The following is a 20,312-nucleotide window of genomic DNA, read 5'->3' as shown; positions in this document are numbered from 1 at the left end:
ATCCGTAAATAGTCCTAGGCAAACTTTGATGACCTAGGCAGGTGGCAAGATACTGTCTCTCAGACTGGCTGTTGCGCATATGCTTTTGTGATATCCCAGATCCTAGTGAAACGGCACACCAGAAACAAGCAGATAGAAAAGGCACCCTTTGAGCCCCTTGGATGAAGTTGGGAGGTTGGTCCAGCTGGACATCTTGACACCTTTCACTTCCCAGTTTTTCTCTTCCTCTATACTGCGGCCTTTCTTGAGAGTGGAGCAGTCGTGCGAGCCTCTCCAGTCCTGCCGCTGCTCGATGAGCGGAGGGGGGACCTGCTGGCAGAATGAACATGAAACCACTGAGAGCACGTTCTCCTCCTCAAGACACGTTGTGCAGCCTGGCATTCGTCCATCCCTGCATAACTTCACATCGCTCAGGAAAATCCGGTTCCACTGCTAGGCACAATCTTGTGGGCTCTAGTAGGGTTTGCCCAATAATTATAAACTGACTTTTCCTATTTCCGCAGCTGTGTATTTGAAAGAGAAGACCTCATTACGGTGTGAGTGTGTACCTGCAGATGCATGTGGGGCCACACAGAGTGTCGAATGAAAGAAATGTCACTGCTGACCCCCACCTGCCATGTACTTGTATTTAGGTATGTGAAAGGGACTCTCTCTCACATTCCTTTCTCTGCATGTGTGCGCATCTGTATGTGCTTGTGTACTAAAGTCAAAAGCATGTCTGTGGGGTGCAGCTTTCAAATGCATCCAGTTACGTTAATGCATCCCCGTCCACGGTTGTGTGCTTTGGTGTCCATAGTCAGTGCAGTATTTGGGAAGGTGAGTAATGATTTTAGAATTTATTTTAACCACTCAAATCAGAAAATTAGGTCAGATGCATGCTCCATTCATCCAGCACTGCAGGCCTGGCACACATTTTCTTCAGCACAGAGATCCTTCAAACTTCACTGGGCAGGAACAGAAGTAGAAATACTCTAGTTGAAAATATTGCAGAGAAATAAGGTTAGGAAAAATGTTTGGAGCAGAATTTGGGTTAAGTAGGTAGCAAAGCTGATGCTTCATATAATCACGTAGAAAGGATCATACTACAAACTGCAGTGCATCTCACAGAAACAGTATCACTGAACGTTTACTGAAGAAAACCAATCCTGAAATATAAAGTTCAGGGGGAGTACAGGGTTCACTGCTCTGCGCAGTGATGCCGTGTAAGATGCAGATAGGGATCTGACATTGCAACTTGTAGGGTTGTTTGGGTTGGATTGGATTTCCTGTCACTGTCCCTGTCATTTGGCTGGCAAACATTTTTCAATGTTCATAAAGCTTCATGAATCCTGTACAAATCTGCCAAAATAATGACTGCATTAATTACTCACAGGCATTAGTCTGATGTTTATCTTTTGTCAATTTTTTATTTAGTAACCAATTGCAACTTCCTTGTTTTAATGGGGGTAGAAAGGGTAGGCAAGAGAAACGTAAAGAAAATTAACTCTAATTATCAGCCATAGATTTATCTGACTCGGTAAGCATAAACAATTCCGTGATGGAAAGGCAAGCTGAAATAAAATTGAACTGCCCAATTTCCTAATCCTCCCAAAGCCTTTACAACAGCTGGGCATTTTGTTGTTGTCAGCTAACACAAAAAGAAACATATTTAAATGCAGATAATAATGCCTCAGGAGAATAGAGGTCGACCATAGGTTGTGATTGCCCTGTGATTTCATTACTGTGGAAAAGGAAGGTATTATAATATACTGGACTGATGGCGTGCATTTTGCTCTAGAAGTTGAATAGAGGGATTGAGAGTAATTGGAACAAATAAAGGACCAAATACAGAGATTTCACCGAGTTACTTATTCAGTCCTAGAATGACTAAAATCCCATTGACATTAATGAGTGTTTGCTTCCATAAGGTCTACATAGAATGGTTTTCTTTCCTCAGTTTATCTGAGTACGTAGTGGGACTCTTGATTTTTTGCTTGCATGGGAAAGTACTCAGGAGGGATGTGACACTACAGTTTTGATGGGGATTTGAAGATACAAGAATTGAACAGAAATTTGGGAAAGCCAGCATGGTTTGTCCCATATACTTTTTTCCCAAGTGCATATGAGAGCATGGAAGGCATCCAAGTAGGGCTCAGGGAATGTAAGTCAGCATGTTTCAGATGCCTGAACAGATAATCTCAAACTGGGACCACTGAAGCATTTCCTTGTGATGTGCAAGTAGCTGGTTTGTCAGGGTGTATTTGCACCTTCTCTTGATTTCCCAGGAGTTAAAGGTTTTTAAATAGTTTAAAAAAATAGTAAGTTCCTCATTTATTTCAGTCTCCAGTGTTCTTGTTTGCCTAAGTGTCTACAGAGAAGAGATGAGAATGACGTGACAGGTGGGCTGTAAATCTAGCATCAAACTGTAGCCCGTGTTAGGAAGGGGCTAGAGAAAGTTGCTTTGCCTTGCAAAGCATGCTGGCATATATAGTAACGCAAGACTTGGCTGCTTTCCTTGCTCTCATGCACATTGCCTATGGATTCAGTGATGCAGATGCTTTATACTCCAAATCAAAGGCCACAACTAGCCAAACTAACAGAGTAAGCAATCAAAAATTCCTGTGGACGTGTTAGAAGAGTTACCTTCAAGTCAGCACGTTGTCAAAATCGTATGGATACATATGGTATTTGCAGAAGAGGTTACATGTCATAGAATATCTCAGGTTGGAAAGGGCCCATAACGACCATCGACTCCAACTCCCTGCTCCTCACAGGGCTACCTAAAACTTCATGAAGCAACCCTGAGTCAAACACCAAGCACAAACTGCATCTATTTCAGAGTGCCTTGAGTAACTGCTACAGCAGCGTTTATACCTACAGCAACATATACACAGACATGGACCCAGTCCATAACGCTAATGTCTACCTCCGTGCAAATAAAAGTTAGTGCTAATATTAATGCATAATGGAAATTGATACCATTGTTACAATCTTCTTTCATTCTGATGAACCATCCTGGTTCTGCTTAGATAGCACTTACTTACCTGCAGGCATTGCTATGATCTCTTGGAGTCAGCCGGGGTATTTTCCCAGCACCACACCTCAGCAGCTATCTACAAAGAACCCAGCATCTCCTTTTTTTCATTTCAAGACAAACCGGTTCCCCGTTTTTCTGTTTCCTTGAATGGTGTTGCAGACCGCTAACCCAGCTGAAATCACTGCTGTAAGCTCACAGCTCGTATTCACCTTCCCCCTGGTTGACCTGCTCGCCTTTCTCGCTCTGTTTGGGTGAGCTGCCTGGGCTTCCTTTGCTGAGTGACACCTGAACTGTCGACGCAGACACTGCTCGTGTGTCACCAGCCGCGGCAACCCTCCCGCCTCCGCAGGGTGTTTCTCTGTCACTTCAGTGAACTTTGGTTTAGCCTATGGTTACAGGGCAGCCGAGGATTTTTGTCTGTGTATTTGAATGTTTAAGGTCTCTTTTTCAAAGCAGTTGTGTGGAAAAGAGGTTACATCAGTGAGGGTAAACCAGCCTAAAAACTGGAATCACGGTGTGATGCACCACGGCCAGAAGTAGGTGTGTGAACTGAGACCCGCTCTTTGGTGGCGTGTACGGTTTGGGCATGCGTGTGTTTAATGTATAGAATTTTTCATCTGATACTTGTGAAGTGCATCTCATCCCAGTTCACTATAAAATGTAACAGTGCATGTGTTCTTTTACTTCCTAATATCTTGATGCAGAGAAAAGAGAAGCAGGTTTTGTAAAGTCTGTATAAGCTATCGACTTGCTGGGACCAAATGAGCTGTTGCTTGTCAGCAGGGCTTTGTATTACTCCCTGCGTACATTCGCCGTCTGTTCCAGTTGCAAAGCGAAATATGTTCCTTCAGTCACTGCTATTTTCCTTCACACTTGCAGCAGACTAGGAATACACACATGCCCTGTTAATATGAATTGGTTTGTGAGCTATGACTCATTATGCTATAGTAAGTTGATTTTTTGCAACAGCTATACATATCTGTGATTAACAAAGATTGCCTTGGCCAGTGTTAGAGCTGTGACTAATGCCAACCTTGTTAGGCATTCATCATCCAGATTTATCTCCTTGTCAAAAGTTTTGTTAAATAAGGTTTCCTCAAAGAAACATTGTCTTGCCATCAATTTTCCCCTGGCAGATGTATTGATTGAAATAAGTGCATTTTTTATGCCACTCAAGGAACTGAGTGACAGATCACGCACTGAGTACAATAAATACAACCATTGTTCTTATTGTTACTATAATTATTACTGTATCACAATATTGACAGCAGCAGCATCTAATAATAGCAGAGATACCTCTTTATACTAATAAAAAATCCTCGTCCTGTGTGAAAAGGTTTCTGAATCACCCGAGTGATTGTTTTTACGACATGGCCCAGAAATCGCTCCTCATTTCCCAGAGCAGAGCAGCCTTCTAGCAGGTTTTCCACTCCTCCTGCTAGAAATGTGCATATCCATATTTATTTAGACTATTTTGTGAGGGATTTGAAAGCTTTTCATCACTATGCAGTATGTGATTCATGCACCTCCCCATGTAATGCATCAGAAAATAGTATCAGCCCCACAGAATAGCCTGTCCCCAGTATGACATTTCTCTAGCATGAGGTACATATTGGGCAATACTCACACACATACCACTGTTTTAACGTAGATGCTTTTTCTTCATCATTTCTCTGTCCTGTCCAGTCTCTGAGTACAGAAGGGTGCTAATTTTCTCTGAAATCTATTTCTTTCTCCTTCATTGTTATTTTTTTCTGCAGAAAAGATGCTAGCAGGGCTCACACGAATATTGGGTGGAAGGAGAGCCTTTTAGGATGGGCCTCTGAGGATCAGGGATGTTGCTGGTACCGTTAGGGCTTGCTGTGCAGCTCCTGGCGTGGCAGGAGCTCCTCTGGGCTGTTTACACCAGCCCCTTCCAGTGTCCTCCTTTCCATCTTGTAGCGTTCTTCCTTCCCGTTCCCTCTCCTCTCTCCTCCGTTCCCTCAGCCACCCTCCCGCTTTCCACTGCTGCACCCCTGGCCACCGCTTGCTCATCTGGAGTGACCCCAGAAGCCCCCCATGGCCGCGTTGGCTTCCCCTGGGAGCCCTGGGGAGGGAGCAGGACTATGGGCTTTGCCTGGATCCTCCGATGCCCAGGTTGCCAGTCCCTTTCCACATGCTCCTACACCCCAGTGAGCTTCATATTAACAAGCACGATATCCCTCTGGGCCTTAGAGCAGTGTCATGGCGAGACAGCCAAGCAAAAGAAGCACTTTTTGTTGAGACAACGGGTTGGGAACCGTGCCTGGGGGCCGGGGCATTGCCTGCTGCTAAAAGCCAGGGGCCAAGGTATCCTTATAGTCACCGTCTGCAGCTGAGTGGGGAAGGAGCCGTTTGCGGACTTGGAATTAAGAGGGGGTACTGCTCATCAAGTAATACTGCCCTGATTGAAGAGCAGATCAGAAAATCGTGATTTATGGCGCTAAAGATTTATGGCTTATTATGCATGTAGCAGGCTAAACTGACTATACAATTGCTGTATCTCTGCGAGACTGAAGAGCCACCCCAGCTATCAAAACTTAAAATAAATGAACAGTGGCTGTATGAGCTACTGCCTTCAAATTCTGTATTTGCATACAATTCCCAAGTGGCATTCTCAATGTTGTATGTCTGTCCTTGGTACACGTCTGCTAGACGTATAGAATAATGCTGAACTGGTTTGTTCCAGCTCCATACAAAAGGGACCGTGACTGTGAGGTTATCATACAGACAGTTCTGAAACAGGAAAAATAGTGCTTTTTGCCATTTTACAAGAATCTGCTTTTAGCTTCACAGGTCAACAGTTCAGCACAGTTACAGCTCAGATCACTTATATTTTCTTCTGGGTTTCTTAGGGAGTGATGAATTTGGAAGAGGGAGAGAACTTCTTCATTACCAACCCCTGTATTTGTTCAGAGTCTTCAAGTATTGCCATGAGCCAGTGTAGAGAACAGATTTTTTTTGAGGTCCTGGCTGAATTACAGCCTTCAAATGTTGTATCTTTTGCAAATTCTAAAGAAAGGGATAGAAGGGAATGGTTCAAATAGCTGTGAGGATTTCTGGTCATTATTACTGAGGGAAAAACACAATTTGGTATGTTTTTGCATATAGGTATATACTAGAATTCATAAAAATGGAAAGACTTTTTCTGAATGTCCAATGGGGTTTCAGTACTACCGCCTGCTAACACAACTAGTATGGCAAACAGATCTCTGTCTAGTATGGGAATGTGCAAAATACACAGTCCTACTGATACTCAGCTTATATCAAACATCAGTTTAGCTGTAGGGAACTACAGGCTGGCTCCTGGTGCCTAACACAGTTTCTGAGATGGCTTCTGTGCAAAACCGTGGAGTTGACAGTGTGTGTATATCTGTGCAGAAGAGCAAACTGCTCTAGATCAGCTATTTAAATGAGATGTAGTGACTTTTGTTTTAAGCCTTTTTTGTTTTGACTATGTTTTTTGATACATTCCTAAGGAAAGGTCTTTTGTCAGGATGGCCGAAATGACTAATTTTCAGAAAGTATAGCCTTTTAACTGAACTTGCTACTTTCTTTTTGTTGACTTGGGTACATTTATAGGAGTAGCTGTATATCTTATTTATAAAAGTGCTGAATATCTCAGCTTATTTTTTCAGTGTTACAATGCTGGAAAAATACAAATGAGATACTTCTCATTCATGTGTTAGATGATATTATTTTGTATTTGCAAACCATGTCAAACTCTGTTAGGATGGAAACTGTGATCTGATTACAACTTACAATACGTGTACTCATAATACAGCATATATCATTGCAACGTCTTACAAGCTGTGAACACAACTGAATGCCAAAGATGATTTCCCCCCTGATTCTGCATAAGATCCAAATGCAACAACAGCAGCTGCAATGGTCAAAATCTGAGAAGAAAAAATTTCCCATATATATTTATTGTAACCGTATTAATGATAATGTGGGTTGTCACCATTTGGAATGTTATTTTGTATTCGCTTCTTTTTGAAAAAATAAAACTGTGTTTAAAGAAGATACTATAATATGATATAAATGTTTAAAAACATCCGTTTGAAATAACCTGGTAAGCATGCTCTTCCTCACCCCTCCTGTATTTGCTGAAGCTCTCAGACTATTCCTTGAGTGTTGACTGTTCCTCTTTAGCTTTAGAAATGTATTTTTTTGCTGACTAATTTAGCTTCGTGCACCAAAACCCTGTTTTGCTCTTTCTCTCACCACTTTCCTGACCAAGAGCAATAGGGAGCAACTGCTAACTAATGAATCTTTCTGGTGCCAGTGAAGGTTTTGATTATATGCCCAGACTCCAAATGGAGCCCTTTTTGATTTTTGTGTGAATAGGAGGAGAAGATGTTGTATTGGGGTCTCATGTTCAGAGCCAAATAGATAAGAGGACTAGTCTTGCTCGAGTTCAATGATGGACACTCATGTCTTAATTATTTTTTTCCTGTGAAAATGTTTCTGTCCTTATTTGAAACAATCAGAGCAGATGGGAAAAAAGCTGACATTGCATGTTTCAGAACTGATGAAGCCTGTGGCTGTTGCAGCCACTCTACCCTCCCTGCGCTGTGGGCCTAGGAGTTTTGCTTGGTTTTAGGCTGTGCAGCACAGTGACGTTAATGGGACAAAGAAACTTGGGCTGCTGGTAGCCAAGGAACTAGAGCCTTCTGTAAAATGAAGAGCTGCAAACTCCAGGCATTCCAAAATCTTACTCTAGCTCCTTACTCTTCGCCTGTATTTACATGGAAAAAAATTTAAATACTGCTACCCTGGACTGTATCCACTCACTTCTGGGCTGTTTGGCTTTCAAAATTCTCTCCTCATCACAAGGGCTTCCTTTTTCTAAAGTGAAGGCTGAGGTTTGCAAATAAATCACATGACTTCCTGAAAAAATAATTACTGTGAGGTGGGTGATAAGCCATTAGATCATGGTTACAATTGGACTTCTCAGCATAAGGTGCAAGAGAAATCTTCACTCAAACGAATAGTAGCGCCGATGATAGCATAGACGATTTTTTTTATTTGCTCAGCTGCTTCTAGAGAGTTGGTTAGACATCTACTTCTTCAGAGAAAACCAGTGTTCTTAAATAACCTCCTTAGAATAAATGCAGATTGGTATCTAAGTTGTTGGGGTTTGGCTTGGGGGATATATGCACACTGGGAGATAAAGAATAGTCAGGATGGACCATTCAGCCCTTAAGCTTCCTTGTGAGACACTGAGAAGTGAGAAGACAATAGTGTTAGTAATGGTTTTGTGATGTGGACCTGCTCTGGAAACTTGGGCTCATTTTAAAGAGGAACCAAGCAGTTGTCAGATATTGTCGTCTTTCAGTCTTTAGCGACCAAACCTAGAAGTCAAATTCTCCTGTGTCATTTTGCTCAAACTCATGTCCTTTCACATTTTTAAGGACTGCTAGAGTGAGTTATACGTAAGTTACTGGCCTAGGGATCCAGTCTCTCCCATGGATGGGCATCTTCCAGCTCCACCATTTTTTTTTTTTTTCCTGTTTTCCTACAGGAGGGAGAAGATAGAGGGGTTCAGGGAAGCAGACCTGTTGGGTCTAAAGTGGTTGCCACCTCGTGGCCCCATGCCTGTGGGCACAGGTGGCTCACTGGCACCACGGCACGGTGCCTGTTCATGCAGGTTCTTTGCATTTCTGGCTGGCTGTACCTGGAGCAGTGGGTCATGGAGAGGGTACCAGGCTGAAGCCCCGCATGGCAGCTGTGGGTGGACTTCACAGAGTCAACTTGCACTTCTGGGAGCTTTGCTAGGAGACACATTGCCCGACAGCTTTGGACTTGGGCTGGCCGGGAGTGAGCCCTCCTCTATTCTGTGCCAGGTGAGAGAAATCCCACGTCACATCACTTACCACCTGGTTGGCACTGTTGCGTCTCTTTTTGAAGCACAGGCAAGCAGAGAGACTGGGGTGAAGGCTGTGCTGAGGCCTCAAAAAAAATGCCATGTAATTAAATTATTTTTCTTCTTCATTTTACCTAAAGACTCAAGAAGTCAGTGCTCAGAAGTTGCCTGATTGACAACTGTAGCATTGTAGACCGGATTTCTTGATGCATGTGGAAGGGGTGGGATCCCATTCATACGATGGGATGTATTTGACTCTGTTGCTTATCACCACAGGCAAATATATTGCACTTTCTTGCTGAAACAAGCTGAATGCACTTCCCTGCTTTCATGTAATTAATGAAGTTTTTGCTGTCTGCTGTGGTGTGATTTTCAAAGACGTGCGAAGCGGCAAAACAGACTGATAGAATGACAAGCAGTAAGGGTTCATCCTTTCTCAGAAAGTCTTGTCCAAAAGGGGACAGGCTTCGACCCTAACCCCAGGCCAGGAGAAGGGGGTCAGTCCCCAGGGAAGGGGGACTGCAGTCAGGGTATGCCTTTGCCTGAGACTGTCGGCATCGAGAAGGGAGGTTCTCCTCGCCCGCTGCCTTCTGCTCTGCCTGTCGCTGCTTTAGAGAAAGGCGCAAAGGGAAGAGGCCTTTTTTCCGTCTCCTTTTGAGAGGGGAGCCGGGGGAGGAGAGCGGAAAACGATGGTCTTTTGATCCGCCCGTTTCTTATTCTAGTTGCATAAACACACCAGAGTATTTCTCTAAATTAAATTAAGCAAACCTTTCATGTTCTCTCCCTGCTTCAAGAAAGCTAATGTGGCTGCTTGCAGATTTGCAGCTACAGAGAAGACAAAGACCTATAGCGTGCACAGACTCAAGTGCTGAGCAGTGTTGTGCTGGGAGAACCTGCACAAGCTTTAAGACACTATAAAAGCTTTCTGGGCACCAAGCAAAAACCTGTTTAAATCCCTGATAGAGATGAGAGCACAGCATATATTACCAGCATATGCGCAGAGACGGGATGGCTCTCAAAACAGTTGCATTTTGGATTTGCTGTAATGAGAGGTTTCAACCTTTCAAAAAATGTTGAAATGGTAGGAGGAGTAAATATAAAACTCCACCTTTTCTCCATCGCCATATAAATATTTAGGGCTCTTCCCTTTTCTCTGCATATATGTATGACTTACACTGATCCTAATGGCAATTTTTCTTGAATGTAAAGGATGTAAAAACCCATAGACTTCTCTTTTATATTTATAATCATCATTGGGTACTCAGATTGTGAGAGTCTGACTGACTCTCGCTGGAGAAGACTGACGCCCACTCTGCACAGCACTGAACATGCAGCAAAAAGGTTGTCCCCGGGCTGCAGTTCCTCATGCAAGCAGATCCTTTTCCTCACGAGCACATGCATAGAGCTGCGTATCTTGACAGATTAGTGCCTGCGCAGACCCCAGATAAAATGCAGCAGGCGCCTGTGAGGCAGAACGATGCAAGCTGAACTGGAGCAGAAAGTGATGCTTGTGGATCAGTGGTGAACAGGTCAGATGTCGACGTAGTACATATGGGTTCTTTGGGGGGCAGAAATGACTATTTTAGGGAAGGTTTGACTGTAGGCAAGTTTTGTCTGACTAAGATTTCCCTTATTTTGATAACTAATTTGCCAGATTAAAATCGCTCTGCAAAGAGTCTGTGTAACTCAAGGACTATCACATTAATGATCAGTATCAAGTGGCTTAGCTGGAGCTACTAGTTAGAGGAATATAGGGCAGGTGGATGAATGCTTTCTCCAATATCAAACAGATGCAGAAAAAAAATACTCGGGAGCAGCAAAAGAAATGCTATAAGGTTGAAAATGTCAACTCAATCACCAGTAGCAGTCTGGTGCTAAAGATGAGAGAGAAAAATGAGAAGGGAAGACTGTGGCCATTGAATAGAGGATTCCTGTCTAATATAAGAGGAAAATGAGTAGGTCTCTACTTTTACGATTCTGTAGAAGGTGAATAGGAGCAAATCGAAGGATGATCTTTCCTTTCCTGGCTGTTACTGGATGTGACTGCCACTTGAGTGGTGACAGCCCTCCCTCCAGTTCCAGCTACTCAAATAGCAGCACCCAAAGACTGGGAATAGGCAGTGTGGATAAGCTGGTTATTGAATGTTTGGACTGTGACCCCCTTCTTTTTCCAGTCAGACTGTTAAATATTCATGTAAGTGAGCTCCAGACAGATCCCTGCCATCTGTCTGTATTTATATGACTTCATCCAAACAGCTCCAAAACACTGTAAAATTTTATCTTCACACAGCTCTTTAAAGAAAAAAGGATTTCTCATGTAGCTGAAGGGAAAAGGAATCAAAACACAAAGCGATTCAGTGAGTAACCAGATTTATTCATCTGGGCTCCAGGAGACAGGATCCAAATTCGTCTCTTTTAAGTGCCAGGCTCAGCTATAGCCCCAGGCTCTCAAGGCAAAGATCATATTTAGTGCTATCAGGTGTTGTATAGCTCACCTAATATCGCTCATTAAGCATAAAAAAATCTTTGTATGCAACTAGAAAGGAAACCAGAGACTCTGTCACTATATGTGTGTATGGGTACGGAATGAAAGTATTTGGTGAGGAGAAATCAATAATAAAACCATTATTCAGGCATCTCAGCCTGCACTGCATTCAGCTGCACACCTTGATGGCCAGATAAAACAGGACTGTCATGCAAGCTTCAGTAAACAGTGTGCCCATATGGGCAATTCTCTGAGGGAACAGATTGTCACAGCTACGTTTGACCTGTTTTAGAGCAATTGTGGCTCTCCCTTGGCACTGTGGATGCACTGTTGACATTTCAACAGAGCTGCTTCAAAAAAAATGAGTGCCATTGTCAGAATAGTGTGGCATTGTATGAGTGAGAAGCAAGTTCTACATTTTAAATCAAACAATAAACCCAGTACTTCTGCCTGTCTCCAGTCAGAGCCCTTTAAACATTCTGAGTGGGAAGGATGAAGGAACAAGACCATTGAGCAGACAAGCCCAGACTTTTCAGTGTACATACGTCAAGTTACTGTGGACATGAGGTCGTGTTGCTCATACGCTTCAGGGATTTGAACCAGAAACTCAGATTAAGCTCTTGGAAGCCCACACACAGTCAGGTTATCACAGAAGAGACGTCTGTGAGATAGCTGAGTTGGAGTGGTTGGTTTTGTACCTCCTCCCAGAAGGCGCTAAATGTGGAGTAGCAGTCCACCTTACCTTAGCTTACTTTCTTACCTGTCCAGACCCTCACCTTCTTGCTATATTTAGGCATGAGTGCATTTTGAAAATAAAAAGGGATGCATTTTCACTGTGGTGCTCGAGAAACTCTTATATGCATTTTGGAAACATGCCAGCGGGGATCTTTCTGCCTTTAACACCATATTGAAATGTTTTCTTCTTTCAAGGATCTTTCTCCTTGGCTTAGTCTTTAAGAATAGCCTCCAGGCTTTGAGCTTACTCACTTGATATATTTTTGTTGATGATTTTTTTTTTAAACTGTTTTTCAGGCATTGGAAAAAATGTCATCTGTGACCGAACGGCAACTCCCCTGGATGCCTTTAGGATGATGACTGCGGCTCATTATTACCCAAAGCTCATGAGCATCATGGGGAACGTTTTGCGCTTCCTGCCTGCTTTTGTGAAGATGAAGCAGCTGATCCAGGAGGGTTATGTAGGGGAGCTGCTGGTGTGTGAGGTGCAGGTTCACAGCGGAAGCCTGCTAGGCAAGAAGTACAACTGGAGCTGTGATGACCTGATGGGAGGCGGGGGCTTGCATTCGGTTGGCACCTACATCATCGACCTCCTGACCTTCCTCACCAGCCAGAAGGCCGTGAAAGTGCATGGGTTGCTCAAGACCTTTGTGAAGCAGACGGACCACATCAAGGGGATACGGCAGATCACCAGTGACGACTTCTGTACATTTCAGATGGTCCTGGAAGGTGGCGTGTGCTGCACGGTGACACTCAACTTCAACATCCCAGGGGAGTTCAAACAAGACATTATTGTGGTGGGTTCGGCAGGACGGCTGATTGTAATCGGCACTGATCTCTATGGACAGAGCAACAGCTCTTCTCAGCGGGAGCTGCTGCTAAAGGACTCCACACCAGTCAGCAACTCCTTACTTCCAGAGAAGGCCTTCAGTGACATCCCATCCCCCTACCTCCGGGGCACCATTAAGATGGTTCAAGCTGTCCGGCAGGCATTTGAGGACCAGGACGACAGGAGGACCTGGGATGGGCGGCCCCTTACAATGGCTGCCACTTTTGATGACTGCCTGTATGCCCTGTGTGTGGTGGACACCATTAAAAAGTCAAACCAGTTGGGGGAGTGGCAGAACATTTCAATCATGACCGAGGAGCCAGAACTGAGCCCAGCATACTTAATCAGCGAAGCCATGCGGAAAAGCAGGATGTCTCTGTACTGCTAGCTCCTCTCAGCTCCTACGAGAGAATAGGAACCAGACAGCTCTTGAAGGAGATGGTAACTCAGCCCCTGTGAAGGGCTTGGGCATCTTAGAAACAGCTGAGGATACAGGAGAAGGAAATACGGTGTTTGGACCAATTAAATCTGGTGGTAGCTAAATGCCAAAGTGATAAGGTCCTTAGAAATGCTCAAAACAGATAGGAGACTTAAGAGCTGACATGTTTTAGTAACAGTATTAGCTGGCTGATTGGAAAGATATATCATGGACTCATGTCCTGCTTGCAGGTGCTTTAGATTATCCAATTGTGTTTACTGTGAAAGGTTGGGAAGATCCTTTTAGATTTTCCTTACCTACCAGAGGGCTGTGAAAGTACTGTCATGTCGTTAAATTTTCTGTAGTGTCTGACATGAATGGTTCCTACCATGACAGCTGACACCACCGTGCTGTAGTACTACCCCTCTAACCAACACACAGAATAATAGGACTTGGTGTGAAAGTGTCGCATGATGTGGAAAATCTTGGCAGCTCACTCCTCATATAGCTTGTTCTCTGTGTTGGTTTAGCTAGTTGGTTTTGGTTTTGTTTTGTTTTAAAGCACAATTAAATAGGAAAATGTGTGGTTTTTAAAACAAAGCAGTCCTCACCCACAGTGCATATGCCGCGGTATGGGGGGTGGGAGGATCTTCTGTGAGCTCCTGCTAAGCTTCAGTGTTAACTGCACAGATTAGCTGATTAAGATGGGTTGTGCAAAACCTTCACGGAGGGCAAGTGGCATGACACAGTAGTGATAAGTGGCTTTTATTATACAGCTGAACTCAGGCTAGTCTTATGAAGGTTTCCTGTGTCTGGGACTGACTCTTGAGTGAGTTCATCATGCATTTTGGTTCTAGGTGGAAAACAGTAGAAATCCAACCCGAAACTGTATGATGCTTAAACGCGCCGTGTTCTTTTAAACCTTTGTGAACTTACACTTGAGAGATGCACACCAACAATTAATTTCGTATAGCTCAACCCAGAAGCTTTCACCTCCACCAAGTGGTGAGTGTGAGTGAAAAACAAAAGGGGTGAGAAAATTTCCCGTCCATTTCCAGGGAAAAAAAATTATGTAAGACACCCACCTCTTCACCTCCTTAAAGTGGCCAGCTACTGGTACTGTAGTAAACGTTCTCTGTCATTAGTGCAGGGGTGGACAAACTCTTCTGATATGTTTGTCATGTTCTTCTTTTTAATATTTTACATGGAAGTCTTGTAATAATATGTTCTTCCAAGAATATATTCTTGAAAGAATATAGTGAAAGGCACATGAATTATCCCAGTAAACAGGGATACTGCTTTTCTGCATAAAGCTGCTCCAGTGCTTATGTGTTTACAGTGCTAGGTCCTCAGATAGGTAAAAAGTAGAACACAAACATATAGCACTAAATTATATTAAACTTGAAAAAAACCTTTTCAGGGTTTTTTGTTAATTTTGACTAGGGGAAAGAGGAGAACATTTGGAGGAGCAGTAAATTAAAAGAGAAAATATGACCCTCTTTCTCAAGGCCATCATATTAGTGTTGCCGTTTTAGGTTAGAAAGAGAATGGTCAGAATAATTTAGATTTTTTAAAAAGCACTTAAACAGTTTTGCTATTTTTAGGAGCACTAAGGGCTTGTCTAGGGCTTCTCCTACAAATGACTCCATCTGATTGCTGTATGCTCCTGCCTGTCCTAGTTTGAGAGCGTCATGTTTTCAAATAGGAGGGCATCAATAGTGTGGTTCATCTCATCTGACTTCAGCCAGCCGAAAAGTCGGGTGTCTTGTCCTGATCAGCTGTGCAAAGACACAGTAGTCAATAGAGAGCGAGCTCTCCAAAGGCTGACTCAGTTCGTCTTGAGATTAATAGAGAAGGAGGTGCCCGTTGGAGATTCCTGTCCTCTTCCTTTGCAGAGAATCTTGGCTTCTAAATTTTTAGGTGGCTGAAGTTAGGAAACTTGACTCCCACCCCAAAATTATTAATGTATGCTTAATTTTTGAAGAGCATATGTATGACCTTTCATGCAATATTCCCCAAGGTGTAGTAGTGTGAAGGAATAATGTAATACTGCAAAACCACACCCAAACTGAGAATTTTTTCTATCCATGTTGTTCTGCCAGTTCTAGCAACTGTCTCTGGGGCTAACTGCTTCTGCTAAGAGCTTGAGCAGGCTTTCATTGTTCCTTCTTGGAAGCAGCCCTTGACAAGTTTGGATGTTTTCATAAAAATGGATTTCTTGGAGAATTCCTGAGGCCTGTGCCAACAGGAATTTCCCATTATAATTGTCATGGTATACCATGCTAGCCAGTTCCTGCCCTAAAAAATGCATAGAGAAAGACAGAAGAGAGAATTTGACCAAGAAATCATCTCTGTCTCTCCTGAAAAATTAGCCCCAAGGGCATCAAAAGAGTTTTCATATAGTAAGGCAAAAGCCATTTATTGAAAATAGTGGCCAGTTCAAGTCATGAATGTAAGCCCAGTGGATAATTAACCATGTCTAATTAAATATTATCCGAAACTGGAACTAAACATGGACCAAGACATGTTTGCGAGTCTTGCTTCTTAGTGGTTTGGCCATTGTGCTGGAATTGCTGTTGATGTCTTCGCACCTTGTTTTGGTTCACAAATGTTGACAGTTTTTCCAATCTGTATTTACTTTTTTCCTGTGTCTTTCTGGGTTTTGTGATGCCAGCTGGAAGGAGATATGCTGGAATCCTGTTCCCCGCCCCTGCAGTGAACAGTCCCCAGGCGAGAAACAGCATATAGGGATAGTACTACTGAGCTCAACCTTTCTGTCGCGGATCCAAAGGTTTAGGTAACAGGCATCATCGATCCTCTGTGCAGATTTACTGATGCATATAGTGCTGCTTAGCAGAAAGAAAATCTAATGCTTTGGTTACATAGCCTCCTGATGCTAGTATTAGTACTGGCTTGAAAATGGGTTGAATCCTGTACAGCTCGTTGTGCGACCACAGCGCTGGTCCCAGGGAGGCAGGCAGAATGAGCAGGGGCAGGGTGGGACCTCCTCTTCTGATGGCAACAGAGATCTTACACTAGATTTAGGTGAAGTTGTTACCTAGCTGGGATGGCAGCAGTAACTGCATACGATCGGGATTGTATGACAGTTTTTCCATTCTCTAGGAGGTGAAAGTGCTGTAGTGTCAAGTGTAAAGACACTAAACTTCCAGCTGGCTTAGAAGAGGAATTGGTTTATTTATAGAATGTGTATTACTATTCTGATAAATTGTTACTTTACAATCTGGGATCTTTCTTGGCAGCATCAAGGTCTCTGCTCTTTTGGTACAGTTGAAAGTACATTGAATTGCTCTGGGTAGCCTCTGGAGGTCATGCTGGGTTTGAGAATTTGGGCAGCATATAGCAGAGATGTACTTGATTGAACTCAAAAGCGGTACCACACCAGGAAACATATATTTGGAATTGCACTTTTAATGCTCTTTAATGCTGTGCCACAAGGTTTGAGATGAATGCTGCTAGAATTGGTGCAGGCCTAATAGCCAAACTGTGGCTACTGCTGGAATTTACAGTAGCCCCCAAAGGAGCTTGTTCATACTCTAGGTAAGAAATGTTCATTCCTCTTTCCCAGGGCTGCTGTTGGAGACACTCTTTCCTTTGCCATTAACCTGTGCACGTAGCACACTGAATATTATGGTCTGTTGCCAAAGACAAAAAGAGCCAAAGGGGAAAGACAGCCCAGGTGAGATACTCTGCTGGTCTGCAGGGGTCTGTTCCAATGCTGGGACAGTCAGCTGAGAGACGATGTCTTATTTTCCATTGGGGTCCACACCAGGGGTAGGGCAACCCTACGCTGTGACAGCGAGGCACAGCTGAAGTCGTTCCACGTGCCCAAAGGGAGGGTGGTGACTGCAGCAGGGAGCGACAGGAAGGTGTGTCTGCAGTCTGGTACCTATATGCCTGCAGCAACAGGGAGAATATGCTGGTTGCGTGGAGGGCGAGGGCTGCACCCCTGGCGGGTGATAGCAGCAGCCTCGCTCCACCTCTGTGTTTGGGAGCCCGAGAAGGGACCCTGCCCTCGGGGAAGCAGCATCCTGCTAGATCCATGCACGTCCTCAGTGCTGAACTCAGTGAAGTCCTGCGTGGAGGCATTAACAACTCTGCAAGAGCTTGGGGTTTCCTATATCTAATATCATGCATGTGTTAAATTAGTAGTACTTTAGCTGTGTAGTTAGAAAATACCAAGTAGAGATGATACGTCCTTACCCATGGAGCCAATATGGCAGAGAATCAGGGCACGCATAGATGAGGCTCAGGATGGGCTGCTGCAGAGTTCATCCTTTGCTTTGGCTGAAAGCATGAGAAATTCCTGCCCAGCCAGCATAGGGCAATCAGAGGCACTCTCCACTTTGTACTTAGTGTTTCCTTCTTTTGGATAGCTTTTGAATCAGTGACTGTACAAGTCAACAGCTGTCCTGGAAGTTCAGCCATTCAAAAAAGGAGTCTTTTCTGCTGCATGTGGTCACAGCACAAGCACAGTTCAATTTCTCTGTAACCTTGTTTGTTTCTATGTCCATACAAATGTGGAAAAGACCCAGACAATTGAAAATTACTCATTTATCTTAAAAAAAAAAAAAAGGCAGATTTTATTTAAAGATAAAGATAAACATAGTATCTTGATGGTGTCTTTGCAGAGATTCAGAATTCAAAGAATGTCTTGTTGCTGGGAATTTTTGTATCTAACTTTTATCTATGGCCTTCTGTATAAAATATCACAAATTATGAAGTCTATTCACTGTTAAGTTTTGTATTTACAAGGGTTTAGAAGTACCCAGCAGACTTTTGGCTTTGTGCAGATACTCAACACTGGTGTGATGTTCCAGTGGCCCAGTGATGTACCCTTAAGTACGTATGAAACTCAACACTGGACTGTTTGACCTCTGCAGTGCTCTCTGGGTATCTAGGACTACTCGTGAAATGGCAGGATTATTCAGGACAGCAGTTTCTTCTTGTTGTTGTTACTTGTGGGGAGCAAAGTTTGTAAATTTTAGAGATGAAGTATGACTGAATCATAATTGGCAGTCTTATCTGCTTTAAAATTTCCTCTCTCTTGAGCTGCTGGATGAAGTCTGTCCAATAAAAATAATTTCCCCTTAACAATAACTGCCCACTTCCACTTGCTCATGAAAAGAAATTTAAGTAAGTGGGACTACACATAATGCTGCATTCATGAACCGATGTCATAACCTCATGACTTACTGAAGCCAGAGCCCAGGCAAGTAGTGACTTTTTCAAAGCTGCCAAATCGAAGCCTTGGGGTTGGGGAATGAAGGGTATTAGATTAGGTCAAACTGAAATAGCTTTTTTGCAGCATTTTCGGTTAAATGAATAAACAGAATGGCTATGGTCAATCCAAAACTGAACGCAAAACATGTTTGTAGAAGGTCATTTACATTTTTTCCTTTGAGATCGAGTTCCTTTTTTAAAGAATGCTGTTTTGAAATGAAAAGTTTAAAAAAGTCTATCTTTTATTATGTTTTGGCATGTGTGAAATTAACCATTTTGGGTTGGGTGTGGGGTTTTTTGGTTGGGTTGTTTTTGGTTTTTTTAAGTTCATACTTTAAAAAATCCCATCCATTAGGTTCAGTGAATGTCCATTAAGGCCATTCAGTGAATTCAGCTGCCCTTGGGCAGGTTTGGCTCTGAACCTGCAGCCTTGCGGTGTCATGCAGTGACCCCATTTCTAGCATCTGAATTTGGCCATCTGGGTTTCATTTGTGTCTTCTTGTGGCAGTGGGAAAACTGGTTCATTACATGGAGTTGGCAACAGATAATCAAGATGCTTTTTGCAGCAGTGCCAGCCATCTTCTTTAAAAGCACTTAACTCTGTTAACTTGTTTACCATGGTTATTTATGACCTTCCAGCCATGTGCTGTCCATTACTTAGTTTTCTTTTTACACCAGCCGTCAGACTTACTTCCCTCCCCTTTCTGTTTCTCATTCCATTGCAAGCCACGAGGCGAGTCTCGCTTGTTTCCCACGGAGCTCGCGCTCAGTCTGTGCTACACATGGCATACAGGGTGGCTAACCTACAACTTGAAGTAACTTTTAACACAGATCGGTTAAAGAATATGTTAACTCCACAACTGCTCATGTACGTGGCATACCGAATGCCCAGCCAGGGCAGGAATCAAAGCTCCCTGCTATGCTGTGCTTCACAAGCGACACTCACTGTTTCTCTCCGTACTGGCTTTCTTTTCGTTCATTTTGAAATTGAGAATATGTTCGGTTTGTTGCTGTGTCAATATTAAGTATATATTTATTGTTTTACAGACGTACATACATATATAAAAATGCTATATATATATAATGTCAATGCATGGACATATGTACAGTAGATATTTTAAAGAGCTATTTATCAAGAAAAGTAAGTGTTATAAGTCAACAGAGTTTATATTTTATATATTATGTAGATAGCAAAAAAAAGTGGTTAAATTATAGTAGGACTTTTGGGGGTGGGGGGTGGGCTTGGAGGAACGGGCAAGGGCTGGTTCTAGCATTTTAAATAGCTAAACTACTTTGTACGGAAGCTGCCTGCTGTGCCTCTCGGCTGCAATATCTGTTTGTTTCTTCTTCTGGAAGATGATGTGCATTGTTACTTTTACATTGCTTGGGGAATGTAGTTAGTTTATTCTCAGCCAACTGGTATGTGCTGCTTAAAACATGGTTTCCTGCTGTTCTGCATATTTGCATTGATGGAATAAAAGGATCTTAACTGGCAAATAAAGACGTAAAAGGATGTGATCTCAGCTGTCTGTCGTTTTTCCCCATGCTTGTGGGGGGCGAGGGGTAATAACCATCACCTTTGCCTGGTTTCTGTCCGGCTTGTTAAGTTTAACACATCAGAGTAAAATACACAGGCTTTGTGCTTGGGGGTGGGGACTGTGATGGAGGGAGATGGTTTAAACACTAGCCTATTTGAAGGTT

General features: G+C 43.1%; 1 protein-coding gene across 2 annotated transcripts in view; it reads left to right on the top strand.

The window, feature by feature from the left end:
- Nucleotides 1–13,340, top strand: part of GFOD1 (Gfo/Idh/MocA-like oxidoreductase domain containing 1) — a gene marked incomplete at its 3' end in the record, with an annotated part of 68,540 nt that extends 55,200 nt beyond the window's left edge. The window contains exon 2 of one of the 2 annotated variants that reach the window (XM_082015117.1): nt 12,367–13,340. In XM_082015117.1, the coding sequence (XP_081871243.1) occupies nt 12,367–13,340 (974 nt within the window). The remainder of the gene's footprint in view (nt 1–12,366) is intronic. The other variant, XM_082015116.1, reaches the window with a different exon arrangement.
- Between the last annotated feature and the right edge of the window lie 6,972 nt (nt 13,341–20,312).

This window comes from Phaethon aethereus, assembly GCF_964289735.1.
Source record: "Phaethon aethereus genome assembly, chromosome: 2".
Classification (NCBI taxonomy): Eukaryota; Metazoa; Chordata; class Aves; order Phaethontiformes; family Phaethontidae; genus Phaethon; species Phaethon aethereus.
This window is presented reverse-complemented; position numbering and strand designations above follow the sequence as displayed.